At 43.1% G+C, this 26,226-nt stretch overlaps 1 protein-coding gene across 1 annotated transcript in view; it reads left to right on the top strand.

Annotated features, from left to right (window-relative positions):
• Positions 1 to 2,058: 2,058 nt before the first annotated feature.
• Positions 2,059 to 26,226, top strand: part of LOC126259182 (uncharacterized protein ZK1073.1) — a 165,279-nt gene continuing 141,111 nt past the window's right edge. Inside the window, exon 1 of the mRNA XM_049955761.1 lies at positions 2,059 to 2,155. Within this exon, the coding sequence (XP_049811718.1) occupies positions 2,135 to 2,155 (21 nt within the window). The 5' untranslated portion in view covers positions 2,059 to 2,134. The remainder of the gene's footprint in view (positions 2,156 to 26,226) is intronic.

Genomic DNA, 26,226 nt, shown 5'->3' with positions numbered 1-26,226 from the left:
GACGATAACAACTTTGATGTGGCTTCCAGTTTGCGGAACTGGCGGCTGTTTAGGGGAGGGCCTTACACTGTGGATAGGCATGGAGGGGGGTGAATGGGCGGGACTTGTTCCGGGTGAAATCCTAGCGCTAAGGGCACGTAGCACAGAGTAAGGGCTGCTGGCTAGCTGGGAAGGCCGGTATTACACTATCAAATTTCTTTGTCAAAGATTTGATCAAAGATGTGATCAAATATTCCGTCAAATATATTTGACGAAGATTTTTGACGTAGCGCTAGAAGGGGTATTACACTGTCATCAAATTTTTCGTCAAAGTTCAAGATGGCTGACAACAACTTGTTATTAACCTTAGCAGTTGCACGTACCGCAATTGCATTGTGTGCACATGCGGAAAAGAAGTGGTGGCGGGGGAGGGGGGGGGGGAGGAACCATACATACGAGGTTGACAGTCTTAAATTCCTGGGATTACAACTTGATAATAAATTCAGTTGGGAGGAACACACCACAGAGCTGCAGGAACGCTTTAGCAAATCTGTATTTGCAATTCGAATGTTAGCAGACATAGGCAACATAAAAATGAAAAAGCTTGCATACTTTGCCTACTTTCATTCCATAATGCCATATGGTATAATATTTTGGGGTAACTCTTTGAGTCAAACGGACGTCCTGCAGAAACCTCTTCAAAGAACTGGGTATACTTACTACTGCCTCTCAGTATATTTACTCCTTTATGAAATTTGTCCTAAATAATATATCTCTTTTTTCCAACAAACAACTCAGTTCATACATACAATACCACAAAAAAAATGATCTGCACAAGGACTTAAAAGCACTTACTTTAGTTCAAAAAGGGGTCAACTACTCTTATCTTCAATAATTTGCCAGCAAACATAAAAAATTTAGTTGCAAATAAAGATCAGTTTAAAAGGAGCCTGAAAGACTTACTAGTGGCCAACTCCTTCTACTCCATTGACGAAATTTTTAATAGAAACAAATGATGTATTTTATTTATTCATACTATTAGTCTTGTTATTTCAGCTTAAAAAAAAATTGACGTGTTCCACATCCACGAGGATCTCCTCAGCACGGATCTATGGAACGAAAAACTAATCTAATCTGGGTGAAGCCGTGGGTTTTACGACGACGCGATAAAAGCATTCAACAAAACTTGTTACGTGAGCTTACAGTGGAGGACGTCAAGTCGTACATCAATTACTTAAGAATGGATGAGCATACATTTCTGTATGTGCTCAGTGAAGTGTGTCCTCATATCACAAAGCACAATATTCACTTAAGAACTGCTACATCTTCAGAACACAGGCTCACTGTAACAAAATGGCTCTGAGCACTATGGGACTCAACTGCTGAGGTCATTAGTCCCCTAGAACTTAGAACTAGTTAAACCTAACTAACCTAAGGACGGCACACACATCCATGCCCGAGGCAGGATTCGAACCTGCGACCGTAGCGGTCACGCGGTTCCAGACTGAAGCGCCTTTAACCGCACGGCCACACCGGCCGGCGGCTCACTGTAACACTCCGATTCCTTCCTACAGGAGAGGGTTAGGTTAGGTTAGGTTAGGTTAGGTTAGGTTAGGTCAGGTCTCCAATCTTCTTAATCTATTTTTGTATTCAGGGTGCCTCACGTTGTAAAGCGCCCCATCAGCTTCGTACATCTCTATTAATTTTGTAGTTGTCGGCACACACCAATTGTATTTACCGGCAATGTTTATAAAAACACTACAGACGACAGAACGCTGCAGCGATGCTACAGCGAGGCCCTAGATTTGATCAAATATTGGACGACATTTGACAAAGCTCCTATTACACCATTAAATATCTTTGACAAAGATTTTTTGACAAAGAAATTTGATAGTGTAATACCGGCCGAACCCCGACGAACAGGCTTGCCACCTGTGGTGGCGCAACCAGCCCACAACCGCTCGAGGCGTCGCGGCGCTGTGCTGTGATGACACTCCTGCGTCCCCCCCGCCCCTTCCCCCCCTTCCTCCATGCAGGGCTTGCTGGCCACACTCAACTGCAGCGGCGCGCTGGGCCGCCACAAATACCCGGCAGTGCCTCGCGCGCCGCCACACGACACGCACTGAACACCTAGAAGACGCCCGAGACGCCACCAATGGCCGACTTCTTCGTCAAGGCAAGTTCAGTGTCGCTCGCACCCCTCCGCCTGTGTCGACACCTACTTCCGGGAGCAAATAACAGGGACACTTTTTCTTCACATCCGCCTCAAGTCTTCGGCTCTACGGCTACGAAAGCGTACCAGGATGTCGCTATGCTGCCCTTTATTTTAAACCTGAAGTCTCTTTCAGAGTTTTCTTTCCACGTAATGACGTAGGAGGCGAATGTACATTTTTTTGCGTTCGAAAGCGACGTACCTTTTTCTTTTATTTCTTTTTCTTGTTTGAAGCTTCTGACAATGAATCTTCCTGTAGTTGCAATATTTTGGCAGCTCCTCAACCTTTTCCATACGGCGCTGTCTGTTGCATCATTAGTATTGTCATCTGATTAAATTTTCATGGCCGGGGTTGAAAATCATGTAGAATTTTTTAAAGACATCATATGCGCCGTTGACTGTAAAAATTATTTATTTCACAACTGCAATGTCGGCCTTTGGGCCGTATGCAAGTGCTACTACAAAAGCTAAAGGAATACAGAAATTAAGCACAGAGTACTTGTATATAAAAAACTACACAAACGTATCATGTAGACAGAGGTACATTACGATAACGGTGAAAATAATACTTCTCTTACATTTTGCTTCAATACATATTGTACTTCAAAATATTCCGGTCCGTATACCTGTCATCGTCAAGAATAGGTCTTTTCACTATAGAAATACAGTAAAATCAGACGAGTGGGAAGCTCTGTACATCGTGGAAATGATGTAAATTACATGAAATGTTACCAATGTTAACATTATTCAGCGGCTGGTCCCGGCGGAGGTTCGAGTCCTCCCTTGGGCATGGGTGTGTGTGTTTGTCCTTAGGATAATTTAGGTTAAGTAGTGTGTAAGCTTAGGGACTGGTGACCTTAGCAGTTAAGTCCCATAAGATTTCACACACATTTGAACATTTTTTGAACATTATTCACGTAAATTAACATTAGTAACATTTCACATAATTTGCATCATTTCTCGATATACAGAACTTCGCACACGTCTGATGTTACCGTATTTCTATTTTTGACGATGATATGTACACACTGTCACAGGATTTTAAAGTCTGACATGCGCAGAAGCAAAATGTAAATGATGTATTATTTTCACCATTTTTGTAATGTACCACTGTCAACATATATACGAGTGCACTCCACGCTTCGTTTTTGTATTCTTTTAGCTTTTGGAATACCACTTGAAAATGGCTCAAAGGCCGAAACTGCAATTGTGAAACAAATAATTTCAACAGTCAACGACGAATATGATGTCCTTTTAGAAAAAGTACGCTCGAGTTCTCTCTGTTTTACTGGACTGTACGAAATATAGACCCTCTTTCCAGAAGCGAAGTAAACCAACCATAATATCGACATACTCTGCGAAGCTGTTGGTTTTTTCCCATATTTTCTCGTTTACATAGTATGCTCTCCAGTGACTGAAGAACCTTTAAATTACTAAACGCGGTATTTCTTCTCTTAACACCAAAAAGGAACTCATTGCTGATATGCTGATATTCTACACTGTTATTTATTTAACTAGTAACAGTTTTTCGGTTTCGTAGGCCGTCTCCAGGTGACAGTTCAATGTCGCATCCATACATAATATGACGGATGACTTACAGAGATACAACTGATACAGATACAGATTGTTTACAAGGAATTATTACATTTTTACACTATGAAAGGTATCGTTACATTGCCAACAATTAGTTATGATTATTGTCCTAATGCTGTATAATATTTGCATTAGTGGAAAGTTATTTAACGGAGGAGAAAATGAAATTGTGTTTGGTTATTTAAAACTAAGCTAGCATTCTTAGTTAAATGTTTATGGATTTCAAATTTAATACTTTCTCTTAAGTAAATCTGTTCTTTTCCTGATGGACAGTGGAGAGCGGTGCTTGAATTAAATGTGATAGGAGATTATCAGAACCTCCTTGGAAAGGCAGGGAACAGTGTTAAGGTTTAGCGTCCCGTCGATGCTGAGATCATCAGAGGCGAAGTAGAAGCTCGGATTGGACAAATAATGTGGTACAGAATCGGCCGCTTCCTTTTCAAAGGAACCAGTCCCCCATTAGCCTTAACCTTAGATTATTAAACCATCCTAAAATTTATGACTGCAACTGGTACCAATTCGCGATTCCCGCCAATCTGGTTTTGTCCGTATAGGGAATAAAACGAGACATTTGTATTTATTTTGTAAGTGACATACCACTGGAGGCCTTATAACTGTAATTAACTGGTATACAAATTATAAATTATAACTTTCTTTGAATAAAATATCGAGTAGTAAAATTGCCATTGTTTAGCAACAATGTAATATTTCCCCCCCTTAAGTGTTCTAGGAAAATCAATTTATGGGATCTGGATGGCGGTAAAGGACGTGTACCCTTGCCTTCACGAATGCGAAGCCAATGGGTTAACCACTTCACCAACTTGCTCGAAGAAGCTACTTTGATCTTATTTGTATGAGCATTAGCAGTAGTGTGTCTTGACAACATTAGCATGTAAGTCATCCTCGTTATTTACTACTTGTCGCTGTAGATGGTGTGGAAGAGTTGGGTTGTTTGTTGTTAGTCTCGTCATTCATGACTTCTGGATGTGTATCATGCGTATTTCTGGGCTGTCGTCCTAGGAGGGTAAATATATTTATGCTTTGGTTTAGCTGTTTGTCTGGGGAAGGACGTTAATATGTCCATCATATTCGTTCAGTTAGTATTCCGCATCCTCCTTGTAGTTGTGGTAGTCTTTAGTGAGTTAATTTCTGCTGCGCCGGCCGGAGTGGCCGAGCGGTTCTAGGCGCTTCAGTCTGGAACCGCGCGACCGCTACGGTCGCAGGTTCGAATCCTGCCCCGGGCATGGATGTGTGTGACGTTCTTAGGTTAGTTAGGTTTAAGTAGTTCTAAGTTCTAGGGGACTGATGACTTCACATGTTAAGTACCATAGTGCTCAGAGCCATTTGAACCATCGCTACGGTCGCAGGTTCGAATCCTGCCCCGGGCATGGATGTGTGTGACGTTCTTAGGTTAGTTAGGTTTAAGTAGTTCTAAGTTCTAGGGGACTGATGACTTCACATGTTAAGTACCATAGTGCTCAGAGCCATTTGAACCATAATTTCTGCTGCTTTGTGTACTATGTCGGAGAGTGTTATGTAGCCAACTCGCAAAATGCTTCTGGATTAGCGTATAGCGTTTTTCACCCGCATGTCGTTAAGTGGGCCAGCTGCCTCACCAGCCTTCTCCAACGGACGGATCATCATTATCTGTAACACATTCCCTCACTCCATTAAATATTGCGGAGAAGGGTAAGAACACTGACGCGCAGTCTGTTGATCAGGAACTACGCTACCGGTTCTGCTCTCCAGCCAGTGCTGCGTATTATAATTATTTCACTACCGGGGACTGAGTTTTCTGTACTCGTTCGAGCAGCTCTATTTGTTCACATCGGTTCTCCAGCAGCGCGTGCTGTTTTATTAACGATGTTCTACTTTGCCTTTGAAGGTAACAGTATTATTGACTTTCCAAGCAGGATCTCTACGACTCATCATTAACATGTACTCTCCAATTTTCTTTGACATTTTGTGTCTTCTATACGTGTAATTAGGGTCAGACAATTAGAATATCATTATGTTTACCGTTTTTCTTTTACAGACCTCGTATACGTGTGATAAGCATCATAGATTACCAGGATCATTTTAAATTACAGTGGGCGACTTTCTGTGGTTTCAAGAATAATCTGCATCCCTGATTACATACAGAGAGATGCTAATAGCCAACTCGTGCCCGTACATAGCTGTGTAAGTTCACACGTCACTTCTTTCTCTTACGTTGTCCGCTGAAAACATTGTACAGTGTGTAACTGAATCTTTTTTGTCAGTACTGAAATGTATGCCTAATATTTTTAAATTTCCCTCTTCCTCTCACTTGGTAGCTGTGCGATTCAATCTGCTCGTAGCCTTTACCCTAACGTGGTTATGTGGTTGCATTCAATTGGTTTGTGCCTGTTCTTACTTTTATACTTTATGTTGGCGTATTTCATTAATTTTCATCTTTTTCTTATACACAGTTACGTGCTTAAGATGTAACGGAGCTGATTTCTCGCAAGGCATTGTGGTGTCCTTGACGGTGACGAAAATGTACGCTTTAACTTTTCAATTTCGTTCGACTCGCTGTCAACGGTTTACTGAAGCTCATGTGCTACGGTATTCCTTTTGAATAATATTTTGCATGTTTTCTTCCACTGGACCAGTCATGTTAAGGGAAGACTGTCCTGTTCGTTTCCTACAAAATCTTTCAAATAAACCTTTCTCAAGGTTCGTTTCTGAGTCTTTGTACATCAACAAGTAGTCCTTTTTTTAACTGAAGAAAATAATCGTTTCTTCGTCTATTATTGTTATCGTAAACAAAGTAAATCACCAACCTCTGCGCTGTCATTCTATGACGACGATGGAGACATAACTAGGTGAATAATAAACATAAGTTTATGTGTTTTATGCGGTACGTTTTTATGCGCAAATCTTGGATTGAAAAAAGGTAAATCAATGAAACACATTTTTGAAAGCAATCAGTGGGCAAGTCAAGATATCAGTTTTCATCCTGCGAAAATACAGTATCTTGAATGGCCTCCGATTGTCCTCTATCGTGCTTTCAGCCAAGCCTATACTGTGAGGTTCAGTCCAACTTACCGTACAAACTACGTTCTTTATGTATCTAGAGAGTACATTTCATTTGTACATATGAAATATACGTATATACACTACACACTTCATTTGCATCATCTGACTCATTATCCATACAAGGCATACATACACAGTAAAGGAATAATGAAAACCCCCGCCCATACCGACAGTTACGGAAGGACTCAAACCCGCGATCTCCACTTTACTAACCTCTAACCACAGAGGGCGGTAGTTACTCACTTTTACGACAGTAAGAAAAGTCTTTTCCTCAGACTTGAAAGATGCCAGATCGGCGAGTGCCGTAGCCCCAGGAAGTCGGTCTTCAGTGTTGACGCTCACAACAATACGATTGAAGCTAGTGTAAGGCCTTGACAACGTGGTTTTTCGGGATACCGAGTCATCGTTTTGATGGGAGTTACCCAGACACAACTGCACGTATTAAGAGGTGTTTACAGCCAGACGTGATCGTTACCTGTTGCTCACAACCCGCAGCGTAATACCTGGTAGGCCGGAGTGGCCGAGCGGTTCTGGGCGCTTCAGTTTGGAACCGCGTGACCGCTACGGTCGCAGGTTCGAATCCTGCCTCGGGCATGGATGTGTGTGATGTCCTTAGGTTAGTTAGGTTTAAGTAGTTCTAAGTTCTATGGGTCTGATGACCTCAGATGTTAAGTCCCATAGTGCTCAGAGCCATTTGAACCATTTTTGAATACCTGGTAGAATGCAACACAAGTGAGCCTTGAAAACAGTGCAACGATTGCAACTGTCCGCAGATACTCCGGTGAAGATGGACGCGAATGAAGTCTCTGTACAGGTAGCGTGAGTGACTTAATCAAGAAATCACTGAGCAGAATGCCACTGGGTGAATAAACGTTTCTGATGAGGGCTCTTAGAATGAAGTCGTCAACAGTATTACACTTTCGCGCACATTTATCACTTCCTAGGGACATCTTTCGTGTGTTATGTTTTATGGAACTTGGACTTAGAGTAGTGTAAGTAGTCACCCTGGCAACCAAGAAATCCATACACGATGATTCAGCTGTCTTTTTATGTAGCCCGCAGTTCTATATCCGGCCTTCGAAAATCCCGCACGAGATTTTCATATTCTCTCGCTCTCTAAGCGCAAACTATGAGTCCTATAGAAAAATATGAACAGGACCTTTTTGTAGGAAATTTAATGTACAAAAGTGACCTTTAAACGCGCTTTCCGCTCCACATTCATCCATCATCAGTCAGGATTTCCAGTATGTTGTTCGTGGCACTCCTCTCTATCACAGTACAAAAATTTACGACTGCTCGAACTATTCCTGATACTCAACCTTTTTTGGTCTCTGTCGATTCGCTATTACGCTACCAGAACATTTGGATATTTCGTTAACATTATTAATTTAAACGTGTAACTGAGGATATTGTAAACGTTACGCTATAAGCACAGGGTGAAGAAATAGAAACTTTGACATTTGCCGATGACATTGTAATTCTGTCAGAGAAGGCAAAATACTTGGAACAGCAACTGAACTGTATTAGGAACCACCCGCTTGGAAGAGGTAGACAACTCAGTCCAAATTTAACCCTTACAAGCGCAGTAGTTTCGTAGTCAGAGATCCTGACAAATGCAACGATGTAATTCTTTATTTTATGCTGTTATAATTCACAAAACCGTTTTGTAAAATTTATATAAACGGCAAGTTTACAATCTGTAAGTGCTCTACCACGCTGATAGCCTAATAAAGCAAGTCATTGAGAATTAAAAAAAAAATGTCGAATCTGTGAAACAATTCGTGCAGTCGCACATTTTTGTAATGTGGTAGGAGGGACTGCCATGAACAGCCTATTGTAAATCCTGACCGGTGTGGGGTGAGTTTGGCAGTGGGAGTGTGTTTCAGGGTCACTTTTCTGTGATTTTCATGAATAACTCGAAAACTACGGTCTCTTGTGAAAACGTACTCCAGTATAAAATTTAACTATATTAAATTTCCTACAAAAAAGTTCTGTTCATTTTTTCTCTAGGACTAGTAGCGTACGACGAGCGAAATAATATAAAAATCTAGCAAGCGGATTTTGAAGGCCAAATGTAACATTGCAGTTTGCATAAACCGACATCGGCAGGGGCAGCTCAGTCACACTGTGTAGCCGCCACTAATAGAGGTCGTTTTTGTTAATTAAACATGTTATCGTCTTTCCTGCCGCACTTTCCTCCCTCTTCCTATATTGACGCTATGGGTGTCTTACACCCACCATATTTTTCCAAATAATCAAAATGTGTTTTAGGTTTGACTAAAATTTTCCCCGGCGGCAGAGCTATTTTTTAAATGTCACTTCCCATAACACACACACACACACACACCCGCGCGCGCGCGTCTCCTACACTTGCTTTACTCCCACAGTAATTTTTCTAGATACTGAGTTAAATATGTACCAGTATTTGTTGAAACACCGCTAATTATACCAGTAAAAAGACAGACAGCCATCGGTGAATTAACATCTTTTTGGTACTTATTAGTGAACACTAGATCCCTTTACGAGGCATTAACCTGTTGTTCTGTTGTTGTGTTCAGTCCGAGGACTGGCTTGATGCAGCTTCTCATGCTGCTTTATCCAGCGGGAGCCTATTCGCCTCTGAGTAACTACTGCAACCTACGTCTGTTTCAACCTGCTCACCGTATTCATCTCGTAGTCTCCCTCTACAATTTTATCCCCCCACCCCACCCCCGCTACACTCAATAATCAGACTGACAATTCCTTGATGCCTCAGGATGGATCCTACTAACTGATCTCATTGTTTCATATATTTCTTTTTCCCCAAATTGAATCCAGTACTTCTTCATTAGTTATTCGATCTATGCATCTAACGTTCGGCATTCTTCCGTAACACCTCTATTCTTCTTTTCTTAACTGCTTGTCTTTCAAGTTCGATTTCATTCTAGGTTACACTCCAGGTAAATACCTGACAGGGCAGGAATGGAGGCTATTGTGGGCTTCCGGTTGGTCGAAATAAGTACAGGTGTTTTGCCTCAGATCTACCCATTAGGGTTTATTCAACCAAGACTACGAGTGGGGGGTACATGGGGCACTGGGGGCTCACCCCCTTGCTCGAAAGGGTAGTTCTGACTGAGAATCCGGAATAGGCACAGGAGAGCGGAAGAAGTACGTGTTAGCTAGTCGAGGGCCGTGAAGCAAGAGAGAAAAGCTACCGACTTTGTTCCCTAGTGTGACCGCGTCTCAGTAACCACGTGAGCCTTCTACGCATTCTTTTTGGCCAAGAATCGTGAACAATGTCCACTTTAAAGCTTCCCTTCTTCAGCAGTTCTACCGTTGGAACAATAATAGCTCAGCAACACTTGCTGAAATCGTGGGCCTGCTGTAACCGGTCTCTACAGGTTCTTACCTGTCAACAAGAACTGGAAACCTTTCAAGGAAATAAACTGGTCTCAATAAGAATCTTAAAAAAGTTACACTTTCTACCTCCTCCAAGCGGGTGGTCCCTAGTACAGTTCAGTTGCTGTTCCAAGTATTTTGCCTTCTCTGACAGAATTACAATCTCATCGGCAAACGTCAAAGTTTCTATTTCTTCACCCTGGGCTTTAACCCCTTTTCCAAATTTCTGGTTGGTGTACTTCACAGCTTGTTCAATGTAATGACTGAATAACATCGGGAATAGATAACAACCCTTCCTCTTTTCTTTCTCAAGCACTGCGTCCCTTTCATGTCCCTTGACTCTTAGAAATGCGGTCTGGTTTTTGTACAAGTTGAAAATAATCTGTCGCTGCCTGTGTTTTATCCCTGTTACATTCAAAATCTCAAAGATGTAGTCCAGTCGCCACTGCTGAAAGCTTTCTCTAACTCCACAGGTGCTATAAATGTAGGTTGGTCTTCCTTCAACCTGTCTTCTAGGATAGGTCGTAGTGTCAGTATTGCCTTTCGTATTTCTACGTTCCTCCGTATTCCAAACTACCTTTCCCCGAGGTCGGCTACTACCATGTTTTCCTTTTTTTTGTAAATAATTCGTGGCAGTATTTTGTAATCGTGAATTATTAAACTAATGATGGGGTAGTATTCACACATGCCAGCACCTGCTTCTTGAAGTCTGAGAGTATTTCGCCTGTCTCCTATGTCTGTATCGTCTGTCTGTTCAGGTAAATAGTCAGCATGTCTGATTGCTGTGCGAAGGACTGGGTTCAATTCGCAGTATGTCAGAGTTAGTGGGAGGACAGGAATGGGTTGGAGAGAGCCTCGTGATGCTGATTGCGTAAACAGTAGCGGCGCCGTGGTTTGGGAAGCTGTCAACGGCCGGGAGAGCAGCGTGCTGACACCTGCCCCTCACATAACACACCCGAAAGATGCCTCTGGCAGAGGATAACACGGCAGCTCGCCGGTAATGAATGGCCCGACAGGGCCAGTAGACGGAAATTTAACTTTTGTACATCTGTATTTCCCTACACATAAGTACGCTCAAAAGAGGGAAAAAAAGGCGCACCATTAAGGAGTTATGCAAATTGGCCGCAAGCTGATATTTGCACAGGTATCGGTGCAAAATGCAAAATTAAAAACTTAGTCGGCCGATGGACGTGTGACGCTGCAGCATTATTTCACCAGGCAGCTGGCAATGATAATAAACAGGGATCATATCGATATCAGTGCACGAAGTCTCTCCGAATGTCATTGCTTGTACTCTGTTCGATAGTAACTATGCCTCGCACACAGGCGCGTGAACAGTATACGCAGATGTCAGCATTTGAGATGACGTGTAGTCGGGCTCAAAGAAGCTGTTAGGAGTAATCGGCCAATCGCTCTACATTTGAATAGGAGCGACGCCACTATTCGACAGTGTTGGGAGGAATGGGTGAATCGTGGCCGAACACAGCGCAAAGAAGGAAGCCGTCGACATATAGAGAGCCGGCCGGGGTGGTCGAGCGGTTCTAGGCGCTACAGTCTGGAACCGCGCGACCACTACAGTCGCAGGTTCGAATCCTGCCTCGGGCATGGATGTGTGTGATGTCCTTAGGTTAGTTAGGTTTAAGTAGTTCTAGGTTCTAGGGGACTGATGACCTCAGAAGTTACGTTCCATAGTGCTCAGAGCCATTTGAACCATTTTTGACATATAGGGACGACAGAACGTGGGGACGGAGCAGTCGTCAGAAAGGCACTCTGAGCCCAGGATTCATCATTATGATAGATTCGACTTGCAGCTGATGCTTCAGTGACCACAAGGGCCATTAACAGGTGGCTCACAGAAAGGAGGCTGACGTCTGTACCCCACCAAGCACGTTTGCTGTGGCGTCGGCCACATTCGCCGCCTGGTATTTAAAGAATTGTCTTCACTGATGAGTCCCACTTCGAACTGAAACCTGATGAACAGTGAAGGCGTGTCTGGAGGCGCCCCAGACAGCGATGGGATACCAACCTGACTATCGCCCCCTATACTGCACCCCGATAACCAGTAGTGATGGTCTGGGATGCCAGTCATTTCATAGTAGGAACCCTTTGGTTTTCATACGGTGCACCCATATAGCACAGGGTATCTCAACGGTATTCTATGCCGCATTTTGTTGCTCTTCTTTACAAGCCATCCTGGGCTTACATTTCAGCAAGATAACATCCGCCCGCATACGCCGAGATTTTCTACTGGTTGTCTTCGTGCTTGCCAAACCCTACCTTGGCCAGATATGCCACCGGATCTCTCCCCAATTAATAACGTTTGTAGCATTATGGGAAGGGAAGTCTACATAGCTCGGGCTTTTGACGATCTAACGCGCCAACTCGACAGAATTTGGCACTTTATCCCTCAGGATGATATCCAACAACTCTATCAATGCCACGCCGAATAACTGCTTAGAGCCATAGAGATGGACCAACGCGTTATTGACTTGCTCAGTCTGTGAAGCTCTTTCTCTTGAATAAATCATTCATTTTTTTTAAAATTGTAAATGTTTGTTTGTGTGTAAATGTACATCAAATTTACCGATTTCTGCCCTATTCGGATAATTCCTCCGTGGTGCGTTGTTTTTTCCCCTCCTTACATTGTATTAACAGGCTTGAATAATTTTCTGAATTGATTCTTTTTTTTTGCATGTCCAGTGAAGGCAATGAAAATTCGGACGTATAATTTGAATAAGCAGTTGGGCGTTTCCTTCAATGAACAAGGCTTTCTTCGTTTCAGTTTTGCTACCGTGAGTTCGTACGTGAAATCTCCATTATTCTGTGGCATTTCGCGCCATTTTAGTTCAGAATGACTGATACTCGGTTCCGAATGATCGGGCCGGATCAGGAATCGCTCTACTCCCGAGAATGGTCCACTGAGTTGGCCGTTGCGCCACTTTGGTCGGCGCCAACTCCGAAGGCGAGAGTTGCGCAAGTGCTGCCTAGTCTTAAAGGGGAAGCTCGCAAAGAATGCCTCATATTCTCCTGCCGCTGCAATATTTTGCGTGGTAAGAATATGACTGGATGCCGACGATGTAAACGTTGTATTGGGTTGTACGAGTCTGCACATTTCCTGCCTTGCCATCCGCGAAAAGACTTAAACCGTTACGTAACACTGTTAGAACACGTCGCGTTCTCTATAAATACGCCACACAAACTACCACCGATTTTAAACTCAATTTTCATGGCTTCAGATGCCCGCGAAGATGCAGTGGTCCAAAAATAGTTGACATTTTTCTTCCTGGGGAAACATAATAGCGGATTGTACCGAAGAATTTAGTTGACGAAGTAATTTATGAATAAAATGATAACTTCCCAGTGCTATATATTCATACACAGATATTAAGATAAATAATGTTCATGAAATGTATTCCCAGTTGCCAATACGAACAACAATCATTGGAAGAAAAGTGGAAATGACTGTATGGCATTGTTGGCCGGGAGGCCCCATCCGGGGAAGTTCGGCCTCCAAGTGCAAGTCTTATTGCAGTCGACGCTACATTGGGCGACTTGCGTGCCGGTGTTGAGGATGAAATGATGATGAGGACAACACAACACCTCATCCACGAGCGTAGAAAATCTACAGCCCGGCCGGGAACCGAACCCGGGCCCGCTTGCATGGGAGGCGAGCACGTTACCACGAAGCTAACCAGGCGGACTGTGCGAATTGTGTAAGGGAATGACGTCGAGTGAAAATTTGTGTCGGACTGGGTCTCGAACTCGTATTTCCCTGTTTACACTAGCGACCGCCTTAACCACATTGGCTATCCGTGCACGATTCACGGCCAGACCCAAATTTTCAAATGTCGTAGTTCCTGCGTCACTGCTTGTACTCGCACATTCCCGTACAGGAAACGACATTGTAACTGAAGTCTGGAGCCGAGCGACCGCTACGGTCGCAGTTTCGAATCCTGCATCGGGCATGGATGTGTGTGATGTCCTTAGGTTAGTTAGGTTTAATTAGTTCTAAGTTCTAGGCGACTGATGACCTCAGAAGTTAAGTCACATAGTGCTCAGAGCCATTTGAACCATTTTTTTTTTTTTACTGAAAGTCGCTGCCTGGTATAAGCGGATAAATACGATATTGCAGTGCCTGTGTTGTTAAGAAAAACGATGAAATGTTCCTTAGATGTGTATGCATGTTCGAAGGAACATTACAACGTTCTCCTTAACTCCGCAGGCACTGTAATATCATAAATAATGTTGTTCGCAGTTTAGCTAACGAATACACACAAAAAAGAATCATGACGTCATCTTGTTGCGATCAATGTTGCACCATGTTGTATCTCAATTCGGTACGCACAAGATGAGCAAGATATCCGCCTGGCCCTCTCCCACGATTGGCAAAATTAAATAAATTTAAGCCCTAATGGGACAAATATCAACTTCTTCACTGAAGAGTCTAGGAGTAACAATAGAATGAAAATCTGAATTTAAGTTAAAATGAACAGTCGAGGTCCCATCGGATTAGGGAAGGATGGGGAAGGAAGTCGGCCGTGCCCTTTCAAAGGAACCATCCCGGAATTTGCATGAAGCGATTTAGGGAAATCACGCAAAACCTAAATCAGGATGCCCGGAGGCGGATTTGAACCATCGTCCTCCCGAATGCGAGTCCTGTGTGCTAACCACTGCGCCACCTCGTTCGGTGTGTCGTGGTGTAACGTCCGTTTGCAACAGAGAGGTTTAAGGTAGGAACCTATAATGACAGCTGATTCTGCACAACTACTCTACCAGCAGCCGAAAGGAAGAGGCTTTCGAATAGGAACCGCAAACTTTTGATGGCAAGTCAACCGGATCCTGCACCGAAAAAAACGTCTGGTGTGTCATATACTGCATTGGTGATAGTAAATGTGTCATTTGATACGAATCTCTTTACGGGAGCACCTAGTTTGTACGACTGGTAAGTGACTGAGATATGCCTCCTTGCCCGATATAGGTGTTTGTATGAATGTGAATGTGATCACTCTGAAGGAAATGATGAAAGCATAATAGTCACATAAGCTGCAACAAATGAACGCAATAGTTTCACAATCACAGTTTCTCTGTGCTGTGTCAACACATATGTTCTGTACGTTTTTGAAGTTAGATTCCGTTTTGAAAGTCTTGACTCTTGAATTCCTTTGTTGTAACTGTGGTGTCACCGCCAGACACCACACTTGCTAGGTGGTAGCTTAAATCGGCCGCGGTCCATTAGTACATGTCGGACCCGCGTGTCGCCACTGTCAGGATCGCAGACCGAGCGCCACCACAAGGCAGGTCTAGAGAGATTGACTAGCACTCGCCCCAGTTGTACGACGACGTTGCTAGCGACTACACTGACGAAGCCTTTCTCTCATTTGCCGAGAGACAGTTAGAATAGCCTTCAGCTAAGTTAATGGCTACGACCTAGCAAGGCGCCATTTGTACCATTGCATGTATCTCAAGATAGTCTCACTTGTATCATCAAGAATGCTGTATACCAAAGGACGATATAAAAGTTAAGTGTTCTAGTAGCTACGTCCTTTTTTTTATCACATTCATTACGAATCCTGTTCCAGACTTCGCGCCAGTCGGCGTGTGTGTACGTGTGCCCTTTCGGCTACCCGTCACTGTGGACTGACTGCCCTGTCAGTCCACTACAGTAACATAGTTCACACCTGCTTATTAGTTGGTTTCATTTCTGTGAGACGTCTATGTGGTATCTCGACTACTCTCACTATTCATCACCTTTACTCGCGACGGTAACATATTCTTACCATATGACTCATATTGTATAACCAATGTACACTACTGGCCATTAAAATTGCTACACCAAAAAGAAATGCAGATGATAAACAGGTATCCATTGGACAAATATATTATACTAGAACTGACATGTGATTACATTTTCACGCAATTTGCGTGCATAGATCCTGAGAAATTAGTACCCAGAACAACCACCTCTGGCCGTAATAACGGCCTTGATATACCTGGACATTGAGTCGAACAGAGCTTGGATGGCGTGTACAGGTTCAGCTGCCCATGCAGCTTCAACACGATACCACAGTTCATCAAGAGAAGTGACTGGCGTATTGTAACGAGCCAGTTGCTCGGCCACCATTGACCAGACGTTTTCCATTGGTGAGAGATCTGGAGAATGTGCTGGCCAGGGCAGCAGTCGGACATTTTCTGTATCCAGAAAGGCCCGTACAGGACCTGCAACATGCGGTCATGCATTATCCTGCTGAAATGTTTGGTCTCGCAGGGATCGAATGAAGGGCAGAGCCACGGGTCGTAACACATCTGAAATGTAACGTCCACTGTTCAAAGTGCCGTCAATGCGAACAACAGGTGACCGAGATGTGTAACCAATGGCACCCCATACCATCACGCCGGGTGAAAAGCCAGTATGGCGATGACGAATACACACTTCCAATGTGCGTTCACCGCGATGTCGCCAAACACGGATGCGACCATCATGATGCTGTAAACAGAACCTGGATTCATCCGAAAAAATGACGTTTTACCATTCGTGCACCCAGGTTCGTCGTCAAGTACACCATCGCAGGCGGTCCTGTCTGTGATGCAGCGTCAAGGGTAACGGAGCCGTGGTCTCCGAGCTGATAGTCCATGCTGCTGTAAACGTTGTCGAACTGTTCGTACAGATGGTTGTTGTCTTGCAAACGTCCCCATCTGTTGAATCAGGGATCGAGACGTGGCTGCACGATCGGTTACAGCCATGCGGGTAAGATGCCTGTCATCTCGACTGCTAGTGATACGAGGCCGTTGGGATCCAGCACGGAGTTCCGTATTACCCTGCTGAACCCAGCGATTCCATATTCTGCTAACAGTCATTGGATCTCGACCAACGCGAGCAGCAATGTCGCGATACGATAAACCGCAATCGCGATATGCTAGAATTCGACCTTCATCAAAGTCGGAAACATGATGGTACGCATTTCTCCTCCTTACACGAGGTTCAAATGGCTCTGAGCACTATGGGACTCAACTGCTGAGGTCATTAGTCCCCTAGAACTTAGAACTAGTTAAACCTAACTAACCTAAGGACATCACAAACATCCATGCCCGAGGCAGGATTCGAACCTGCGACCGTAGCGGTCTTGCGGTTCCAGACTACAGCGCCTTTAACCGCACGGCCACTTCGGCCGGTCCCTTACACGAGGCATCACAACAACGTTTCACCAGGCAACGCCCGTCAACTGCTGTTTGTGTATGAGAAATCGGTTGGAAACTTTCCTCATGTCAGCACGTTGTAGGTGTCGCCACCGGCGCCAACTTTGTGTAAATGCTCTGAAAAGCTAACCATTGCATATCACAGCATCTTCTTCCTATCTTTCGCGTCTGTAGCACATCTTCGTGCTGCAGCAATTTTAATGGCCTGTAGTGTGTATAGTATGACAACTGCCAAACCTACAGAAAAAGAACAAATATTTCAGTGACCGGACGGTCAGTTAATAATGTTTAAAAAAGTTAATGGCACGTGGGAGTTGTGAACATGGCTCACCAATTTGGCAGTTCAGCACCATGACCATTTACCCAAGACGCTGTTGTTATTTCAGGCTGCTTTTAACTGCAGATCTTTTCCTTGGATCTTTCACTGTTTCTATTTTGCTTTCTTTTTTTCACAGTCCAGTACACCTTCTTCCTGTTTTCATGCTTGATATGTGTTAAGTTTTTGACGGGCTACACACTGGGCCATCGTACCGCCAAATCTGAGGGGGGTTCGACGGGGAGTTTCCCTTGTCGGTTGTTATCGTAAAAAGCAGCGCATTCTGAAAAGAACACCGATGCGAATTAAGAGGAAGAATCCTCCGACGATGCTACTCGTTTGGTTTGTTCCATGCTGCGATCTCGAATCACCATCCATAGCGTAATACTAGATTTGTCAAAAATCGCGCTCGAACGGATCCTGTGCTACAAAGCCCCAGTTGCTACAAAGTACCCACCTCTGTACTCATGGAAGACGCAAGAAGCATCACAGAGATCTTCCAAACGTTTTGAGCTTCGGGTTGAAGGCCTCCGATTTACGTTAATCCCAAACGCAAAATTTGCAGATATTTCTGTGTCTGCTACATAGAAACTCATGAAGGCAATCACCAGCAAGAGTGTTATCAACAATTATTTCAACGCGCTCCTAAGCATTCTATGGCAGTCAAATAACCTCACACAAATTGGTCACAAGTTTGGAAAAAATCCAAGTGATGCTTTGACCCACAAATATTGGAGCTATTACGTGGAGACCATTACCGTAAATTACCCAACTCTTGCTTCTTGTTTCTTCTCTTGAGGTATTAAACGAAAATGCTTGTTACGGTACCCTTCTTAGTCGGGGCTTTCCTTTAACTGTTCTTCCTTGACATCTGTAATTTCCATCTTTTAACGGGCTGTCTCACTCACTATTAGTTCTAGGCATTCCTTCCATCTCCTGTTATAATCTAGAATTTTACCACTTAGACTAAAAAAATTTAATTCCTCTCTAATATCTTGTTTCCTTAGTCTGTCTTTTATTGTGCATGGCTGGATACTGCGTTCTTGCCTTTGTAGATCACCTACTTTTCGCTTCTATAGAACGGCATGGGGACAGCAACAGTTTTGTAAAATTCAATGTGAATATCTGTCTCTTGCTAAGAAATATGAAAACCAACTAACCACCCTCTCAGCTTTACGCAGAGTGTGTAGTATATCTGTTCACGAATACGATTATCATTTGGAACGGGTGACGAGAAAAACACCATAATTAAGATAAACGTCGACCAACGGAAGAAGAGGCAGTGCGACTGGCTATTAACAACAGGAGAAGGAAGCATGAGTGGTGGACGGATGAATGTGACAATGTAGTCGAGACCAGGAAGAAAGCATGGATGAAATGGCAATCCTGTAAAAAGCAAGAAGACTGGTCGAACTTCCAGGATGCGAGAAAAATTTCTGGCAAAACGATCAGATATGCCAAGAGAAGTAGATGGAATGAGAAATTTGAAGAAGCAAACACAGCCGTCAAGAAACACAAATCACGGATCTTTTTCAAAGAAATGATGAGCAGAATTAAAGGCTTCGAGGCAAAAGAACCCTTCGTAATATGACAAGATGGCACAATAAAAAAGAGGTGTGAGAAAGAGGTGTGCGAGGAAATGGCTTGGTATTTTAGGGGTTTGCTGAATCCAGAAGCACCGACAGTAAAGTGGCCACAATTACGCTCTAGGGACGAAAGTCAGGATAGTCTAGACAATGCACCCACCAGGGCAGAAGTAGCATGGGCAATTAAAAACTTCAAAAACAACAAAACATCAGGCAGAGATGGTATCTGTGCTGAAGAGATCAAGTGGGGTGGGCGTGAAATAGAAAAAAATGGCTCTGAGCACTATGGGACTTAACATATGAGGTCATCAGTTCCTTTAGAACTTAGAAATACTTAAACCTGACTAACCTAACGACATCACACACATCTATGCCCGAGACGGGATTAAAACCTGCTACCGTAGCGGTCGCGCGGTTCCAGACTGAAGCGCCTAGAACTACTCGGCCACACCGGCCGGCCCAGAAATAGAAAGAGGTATGTACAAAATAATAATGGATATATGGAGAAATATGAAAATACCCATAGACTGGAAAGAAGCCATTATAATACCACTACACAAGACAGGGGACGAGAAAGTACTGGATAACTACAGAGGCATCTATGTCTTAAACATAGGGTACAAGGTTTTGTCGACAATCTTGCTGAACAGTGTTGAAGAACAATTGTGGCCGACAATAGGAGAGTACCAGTGTGGCTTTAAATAAGAGAGGAACTGTACACAATACATATTTGGAATAAAAAGGATAACAGAACACAGACACAGGAAAGGAAAAAAAAATAATGACATTTTTGGGCTTTCAAAAGGCCTACGATTCAGTTGAGAGAAGTACTCGGCTTGATGTATTAGAAGACAGAGGACTGGATCCTATAACAAATGCAATAATAAAGGAAACGTTAAGCGACACTACTGTCAGGATCAGGCGTCGCAGTACGCTGTCAGAAAGCTTCGAAATAAAAACAGGAGTTCAGCAAGGGGGTGGGCTGTCTACCAATTTTATTTAACCTGGTTTTGGACGAAGTAGTGAGACAGTGGAGACAACTTATAGATATGAAGTAGTACCTGTAAAAAATAAAAAATAAAAGATGAAAAAAATAAACAAAAAATTAAGTAATTATTTTATGTAAAGAAAACTTATTTTTAAGTGACACGTTCCACATCATTACGAAATGTCGTATTTATGATCTATGGAACAAGGATTAATGTATGTATGTATGTACTAAATAGTAACATGAAGATCAAAGGCGTGCAAATAGGGTACAATGTCGAGCATAGTGGAACAGTGGACTGCATGACATTCGCAGATGACATGGCACTCTTAAATGAGACAGAAGAAGAGACAAAGACAGCACTAAACAATCTAGCCAGAACAGCAGAAAAGGTCGGACTGAAGATTGCATATAAGAAGACCAAGACATTGAACACTGAGTCTGACTGGAAGGTGGATAGCCAAGTAATTGAGAAAGTCAACAGTTTTCGTTATTTGGGGGAGAAGACAACTGGTGGCATATAGAGCAACAGTAGCGCAGTAGACAGGGCACGGCTTTTGCAGAAGCTTCGGTATTGGGTGAAAACAACATATGGCAAGAAAAATCTGTCTCGGATGCCAAATTGCGACATTACACAGCAACTGTAAAAAATGCTGCTCTGTATGCATCAGAAACGATCACACTCGGCAAGAGAGCTTGTATACAGTTGGAGAAGGAGGGGCGGAAAATTTTGAGAGACATATGGGGCACCAAAAAACATGGGGATATCTGGATACACAGAACACGACAGGAACTGCATGAAAATATTGAACCCATATCGAATTACGGAAGTGGAGGTTACGATTTGTTCTGCACATCATGAGGATGGACAATGAGAGGTTGACTAAGAAGATATGGAATGCAACGTGTCATACGGGAAACAACAGGGTGAAGGAAGTCAGAGATGACTGGAAGGCTGTAGGAATAAAAGAAAGGAATCTGCAGGCCGTAGTACAGGACAGGGAGAAGTATTAAGTGTTGGCGGATGGTCACAGGTGGCCTGACACCAAAATCAGAGCCGGCCCTTGTGGCCGTGCGGTTCTAGGCGCTTCAGTTTGGAACCGCGTGACCGCTACGGTCGCAGGTTCGAATCTCGCCGCGGGCACGGATGTGTGTGATGTCCTTAGGTTAGTTAGGAAGTAGTTCTAAGTTCTAGGGGACTGATGACCTTAGAAGTTAAGTCCCATAGTGCTCAGAGCCATTTTGAACCAAAATCAGAGTTGTCTTAACAGAAGAAGAACGAAATAGAAGAAACGAGAGAATGAAGAGGTATTGAGAAGAAAGAAGACGTGCAAAACAAGCCACATGTAATCATGAAGGGCCCTAACGAAGCAGAAGAAGAAGAAGAGGAAGGAGAAACATCTACCACATTTTGCGACCAGATTGGAAATTTTTCCTCGACCCTAAACGCAAAGTGTTTTCCTGGCTTGCTGGTCAGTTCCATTTTTCTCGATCAAGTCAAGGGCTTAGAGATACAGGAATTTCTCGACGTTTTGAGATAGCAGTAGCGGGCTCCCAAAAACACATCTAGTGAGAGATTGACTGTTAGTTGCGGTATTCTCGCAGTGGTTGTATCGCGATCTGTTTATAGGGATATTATGGAACAGAAGCTTATTCAATCTTCTGATCGAGCGTATCTTGCGTAGCTCGGTTGCAAAACTAAAGTCCGCTACATTACAAATTGAACATGTCAATAAAATGTTGGTCCATCTCTGGCCCTATGACAGCTGTTATTGGCTTGGCATTGATTAACAGACTCGTTGAGTGTCCTCCTGAGCAATATCGTGCTAATTTTTGGCCAATTGGTGAGTTGGGTCGCCAAAAGCCCGAGCTGGTTGGAGGACCATGCCCATACTGCTCCAAATGTTCTCAACTGGGGAGAGATCCGGCGACAAGCAGTAGAAACTCTCGCTGGGTGCGGACGGGCATTGTCTTTGCTAAAATGTAAGCACAGGACGGCGTATCATGAATGGCAACGAAACGGCCATAGAGTATCATCGACGTACCGTTGTGTTCTAAGGGTACCGCGTATTACAACTAAAGGGGTCGTGCTGTGGAAAGAACGGTATCCAAGATCATCATCCCTAACAGATGAAATGTATTCGCAGTTGCGAATATAGGCAACCGTGAGCTGTAAACTGGAATAACGGCAATGAAAATCTGTGCCGGACCGGGACTCGAACACGGATTCCCGCCTATGGCGAGCGGTCGCCTTACTGTGTCTTTTTTGTTTTGTTTTTTTGTTTTTGGACTTCACATGACATTCGTTCAAGTTGATCGTTGATTCCTTTGCTCAGTTTTTTTATTACAGAGAACAATCGGCCCTCTGATCGAACACGCTGAGCTACCGTGTCGGCAAACGTTAGGCTACCCGAGCACAACTCACGGCCACACTGAAACTTCCATATGTCGGCAAGCGAATACATATGACGTATTTCATAACGGCTGTGGTCGCCGCAGCATGGGCACGTACGCGACAGTCAGGTCGGCATCCCACCGCAGTTCGGAGTGAAACTCATCACTGAAAACAATTCTACTTCGGTCATTGAGATTCTAGGACGAAGACGTGTCTCTCTGCACAAGCGTTAGAAGGCGAACTGAACTGAACACACATCATTTTATTTAACATCTTGAGACTTGTTTTACATTGTATTAGTAGCACAGACCATAGCTTGTAAGACAAGCTTGTGGCACCTTCTCTTGCACACGGCCATCGGTTCTCTGAAGTCTACGTCTGGCGAAGCGAGCATTTCGTTGAAGATTGAAGATCCCATTGGCTGCCATTTAGCTGCTGTGCCCCTAGTGAAACATAAAAGATAACAGACAGACACGTCTGTAGTTCTCAAAAAATGAACATCATACACATAAACATTGCATTTATTACTGAAAATTAATAAGCTCAGGCAATTGGTTACCGTATATTAGTGCTGCGATAACTAATACTGAAAAGTACCCAGTATCATCACACAGTGCACAATTATCTGCATGTGACTCTCGAGTCAAGTTACCTGCCAGGTTAGCCGAGAGTGCTAATGTGCTGCTTCCTGGACTCGGGTAGGCGCGCTGGCCCCGGATCGAATCCGCCCGGCTGATTAACGACGAAGGCCAGTGTGCCGGCCAGCCTGGATGTGGTTTTCCACATCCCATTAGGTGAATACCGGTGTGGTCCCCACGACCCGCCTCAGTTACACGACTTGCAGCCATTTGAAATACATTCACACTTTTTCATTGATTACACTAGACGCAGACAGCTGGGGTACAATGATTCCATCCCGAGGAGTACGGGGTGGCGGCAGGAAGGGCATCCAGCCACCCCTTACCATTAACCGTGCCAAATCCGATTGTAACCACGCCGAACTACGAAAAATGCGGGAAAAAGGCGAAAGCGAAAGAAAGGACTCTCGAGTCAAATTAATAACCGAAAATTAAAATGAAATGTTCGCATTCAAACCAACAAGACAATAACCCAATGGATCAAGACTGTTGGGAAAATCGTCCAAAATTACAAAGAAAACTGACTTAAAATGCACCCTGTTTTGAGGCCGCATTTGAGAGTGCAATAAATAAAAAAGTACTGTTTCCTGTAGTACTGGATTAACTTTAGGTTAATGTACATTCTGTGGCATTTGTTGTAATTCTACAGGTGTATAACTCTAATTTACATCTAAGACAAATTCTAACAATGTGTCAAAGTAGCACAGAGGAAACGTTCCGCCAGAAGAAGTAAAACTCAATTTAAGTCGTTTGAAAAATCATAATCTTGCGGATTAAAAATATACACAGGCATTGTCACCTTTGTTTTTATTTATTTTAATTCCTTGCTTAATGTAAATAATTTCAAGGGTACGTTGATAGGGATTCAGCTTTGTGCCATGTGCCGAAGATGCGCTCTTTTTGTAGAGTAGAGCGATTATTAGAATCGTCTGCTCGAGGCTGTGTAGTATTCAAAAAAACGGCTCTGAGTACTGTAGGACTTAACATCAGAGGTCATGAGTCCCCTAGAACTTAGAACTACTTAAACCTAACTAACCTAAGGACATCACACACATCCATGCCCGAGGCAGAATTCGAACCTGCGACCGTAGCGGTCGCGCGGTTCCAGACTGTAGCGCCCAGAACCGCTCGGCCACTCCGGCCGGCTCTGTGTAGTATTCAATGAACAAAGATGAAAACAATGTACTGTTGCCAAAGTTACATGTACGGATAAAGTAAAATTGGCAATACGACGAGAAACTGTAGTATGATAGTCTTTCATTGAAATTGATCTACATATGATGAACACTAGAGTTGCACAATTATATGTTTTCGAGAGTAGTGAAAATTTTTTGTTTTTTAAAAATCTCAGGAATTTTATAACTTGCACCGAAAGTGAGTCCAGCTGCCTAAAGTGCACGTTGTTTGTTTTAGCAAACAATCTGTTGGCACTGAAAAATGTCAGATTCCAAAGAAAAATAGAAATTTACTTTTATTCTGAGCGGTTGGCAGCATTAAATTGCAATTCTGAAAGCGTTCCCTCTCACAAAATAAGGGAATGTTTTCCTGTGTTGTGGGTCTAATGTTGGCAAGAAGAGTGTTTTGACGTTCACCGTAACAGCGATTCCTTGACTGCATTGTACGAAGCTCTTACGCTTCTTTTGAACACCTTTCAAGGCTAGCACGCGTGAAGCTAGCTGCACAATGGGAGTAGGCTATGGCACCAGTAAACACTGCCGCTCCCAAGCTACCAAACGAGCAACCTTCCTCAAGTGTATGCAGCCTTGCTCTACAAATAAAGTACGAAACTCACTATCTTTTGAGTTAGGTGGCGCAGCGCCTAATCTACTAGGCTCGCATTTGGGAGGACCGGCATTCAAATCCACGCCCTGTTTTGTTTTTCTAAACCGCTTGAGGCAAATATCTGGATGATTACTTTGAGAAGGACAGGGCCACATTCTTTCCCCAACCAGAGTTTTGCTCCGTCTGTAACGGCCTCTTTCGTCGACGTGACGTTAAACCCTACTCTTCCCTCCTAGCTATAGGTAAAATGTAAGAGCTCTGCTAGTGGAGGCGTATAAAAAGTCTGAGAACACATCTTTTTATTTTTAAACACTACATTTGACCAAACTTAACAGCTCTTTTTCATCGTTACGCCTGAGGAGACAAATTGCACCCCCGGGTAGGTGACACAACTAAAAATGCGAGTCTTGCGATAAATCGGCTTAAAGAATTGTCCAGGTATCATATTGAAATATTATAAGCTTCCTTTAAATTTCAAGTAAGTATTTTTGGCAGTAAATTCGATCATATTCTTTACAACAGTTGCATGGACATGTAGTTCTATTCTCGTCGAATATGAGTAATTATTAATTACTCCTTTGAGTTGTGTCACTTTTCTTGTTTTTATAAAAGTCTTTTTTTTTTGTTATGGTCCCTCAAGTTATAGTTTTGCCACTTTTCCACTGCAGATTACTGCAATATAATCTGACATTCGAACGTCCATCAGGCAAAATTAGATAGAATAAAAAATGAAAAACAAGTTGCAGTTGTTTTATTAGAAAAATAAAAAATGTAAAATTATAATTTATGAAAATTACATAATACAACTTAATAGCGAACATGAGTTAGGCACAATTTAAGGAACACAATTTACGAAAGTATAGTATCGTGAACGGGCTTATATAATGTAGGAATACTTTTTGCCAAGAAATAGGATTAAATAAGAAATTTCTTTATAGCAGGAATTTCCATTTTTTTTCCTTTATGGTGCAACGCACGAAATTTAGTAATATTTGCAATAGTTGTAATCGAGAAAACAATGTCCGTAGTGTAAGATAGAGACACTGCATAAACACAGACATTGTAATAATCAATGATATTAGAAATTACATTCCACTTACCTTAT

This window comes from Schistocerca nitens, chromosome 5 (genome assembly GCF_023898315.1).
Source record: "Schistocerca nitens isolate TAMUIC-IGC-003100 chromosome 5, iqSchNite1.1, whole genome shotgun sequence".
In the NCBI taxonomy this organism is placed as follows: Eukaryota; Metazoa; Arthropoda; class Insecta; order Orthoptera; family Acrididae; genus Schistocerca; species Schistocerca nitens.
This window is presented reverse-complemented; position numbering and strand designations above follow the sequence as displayed.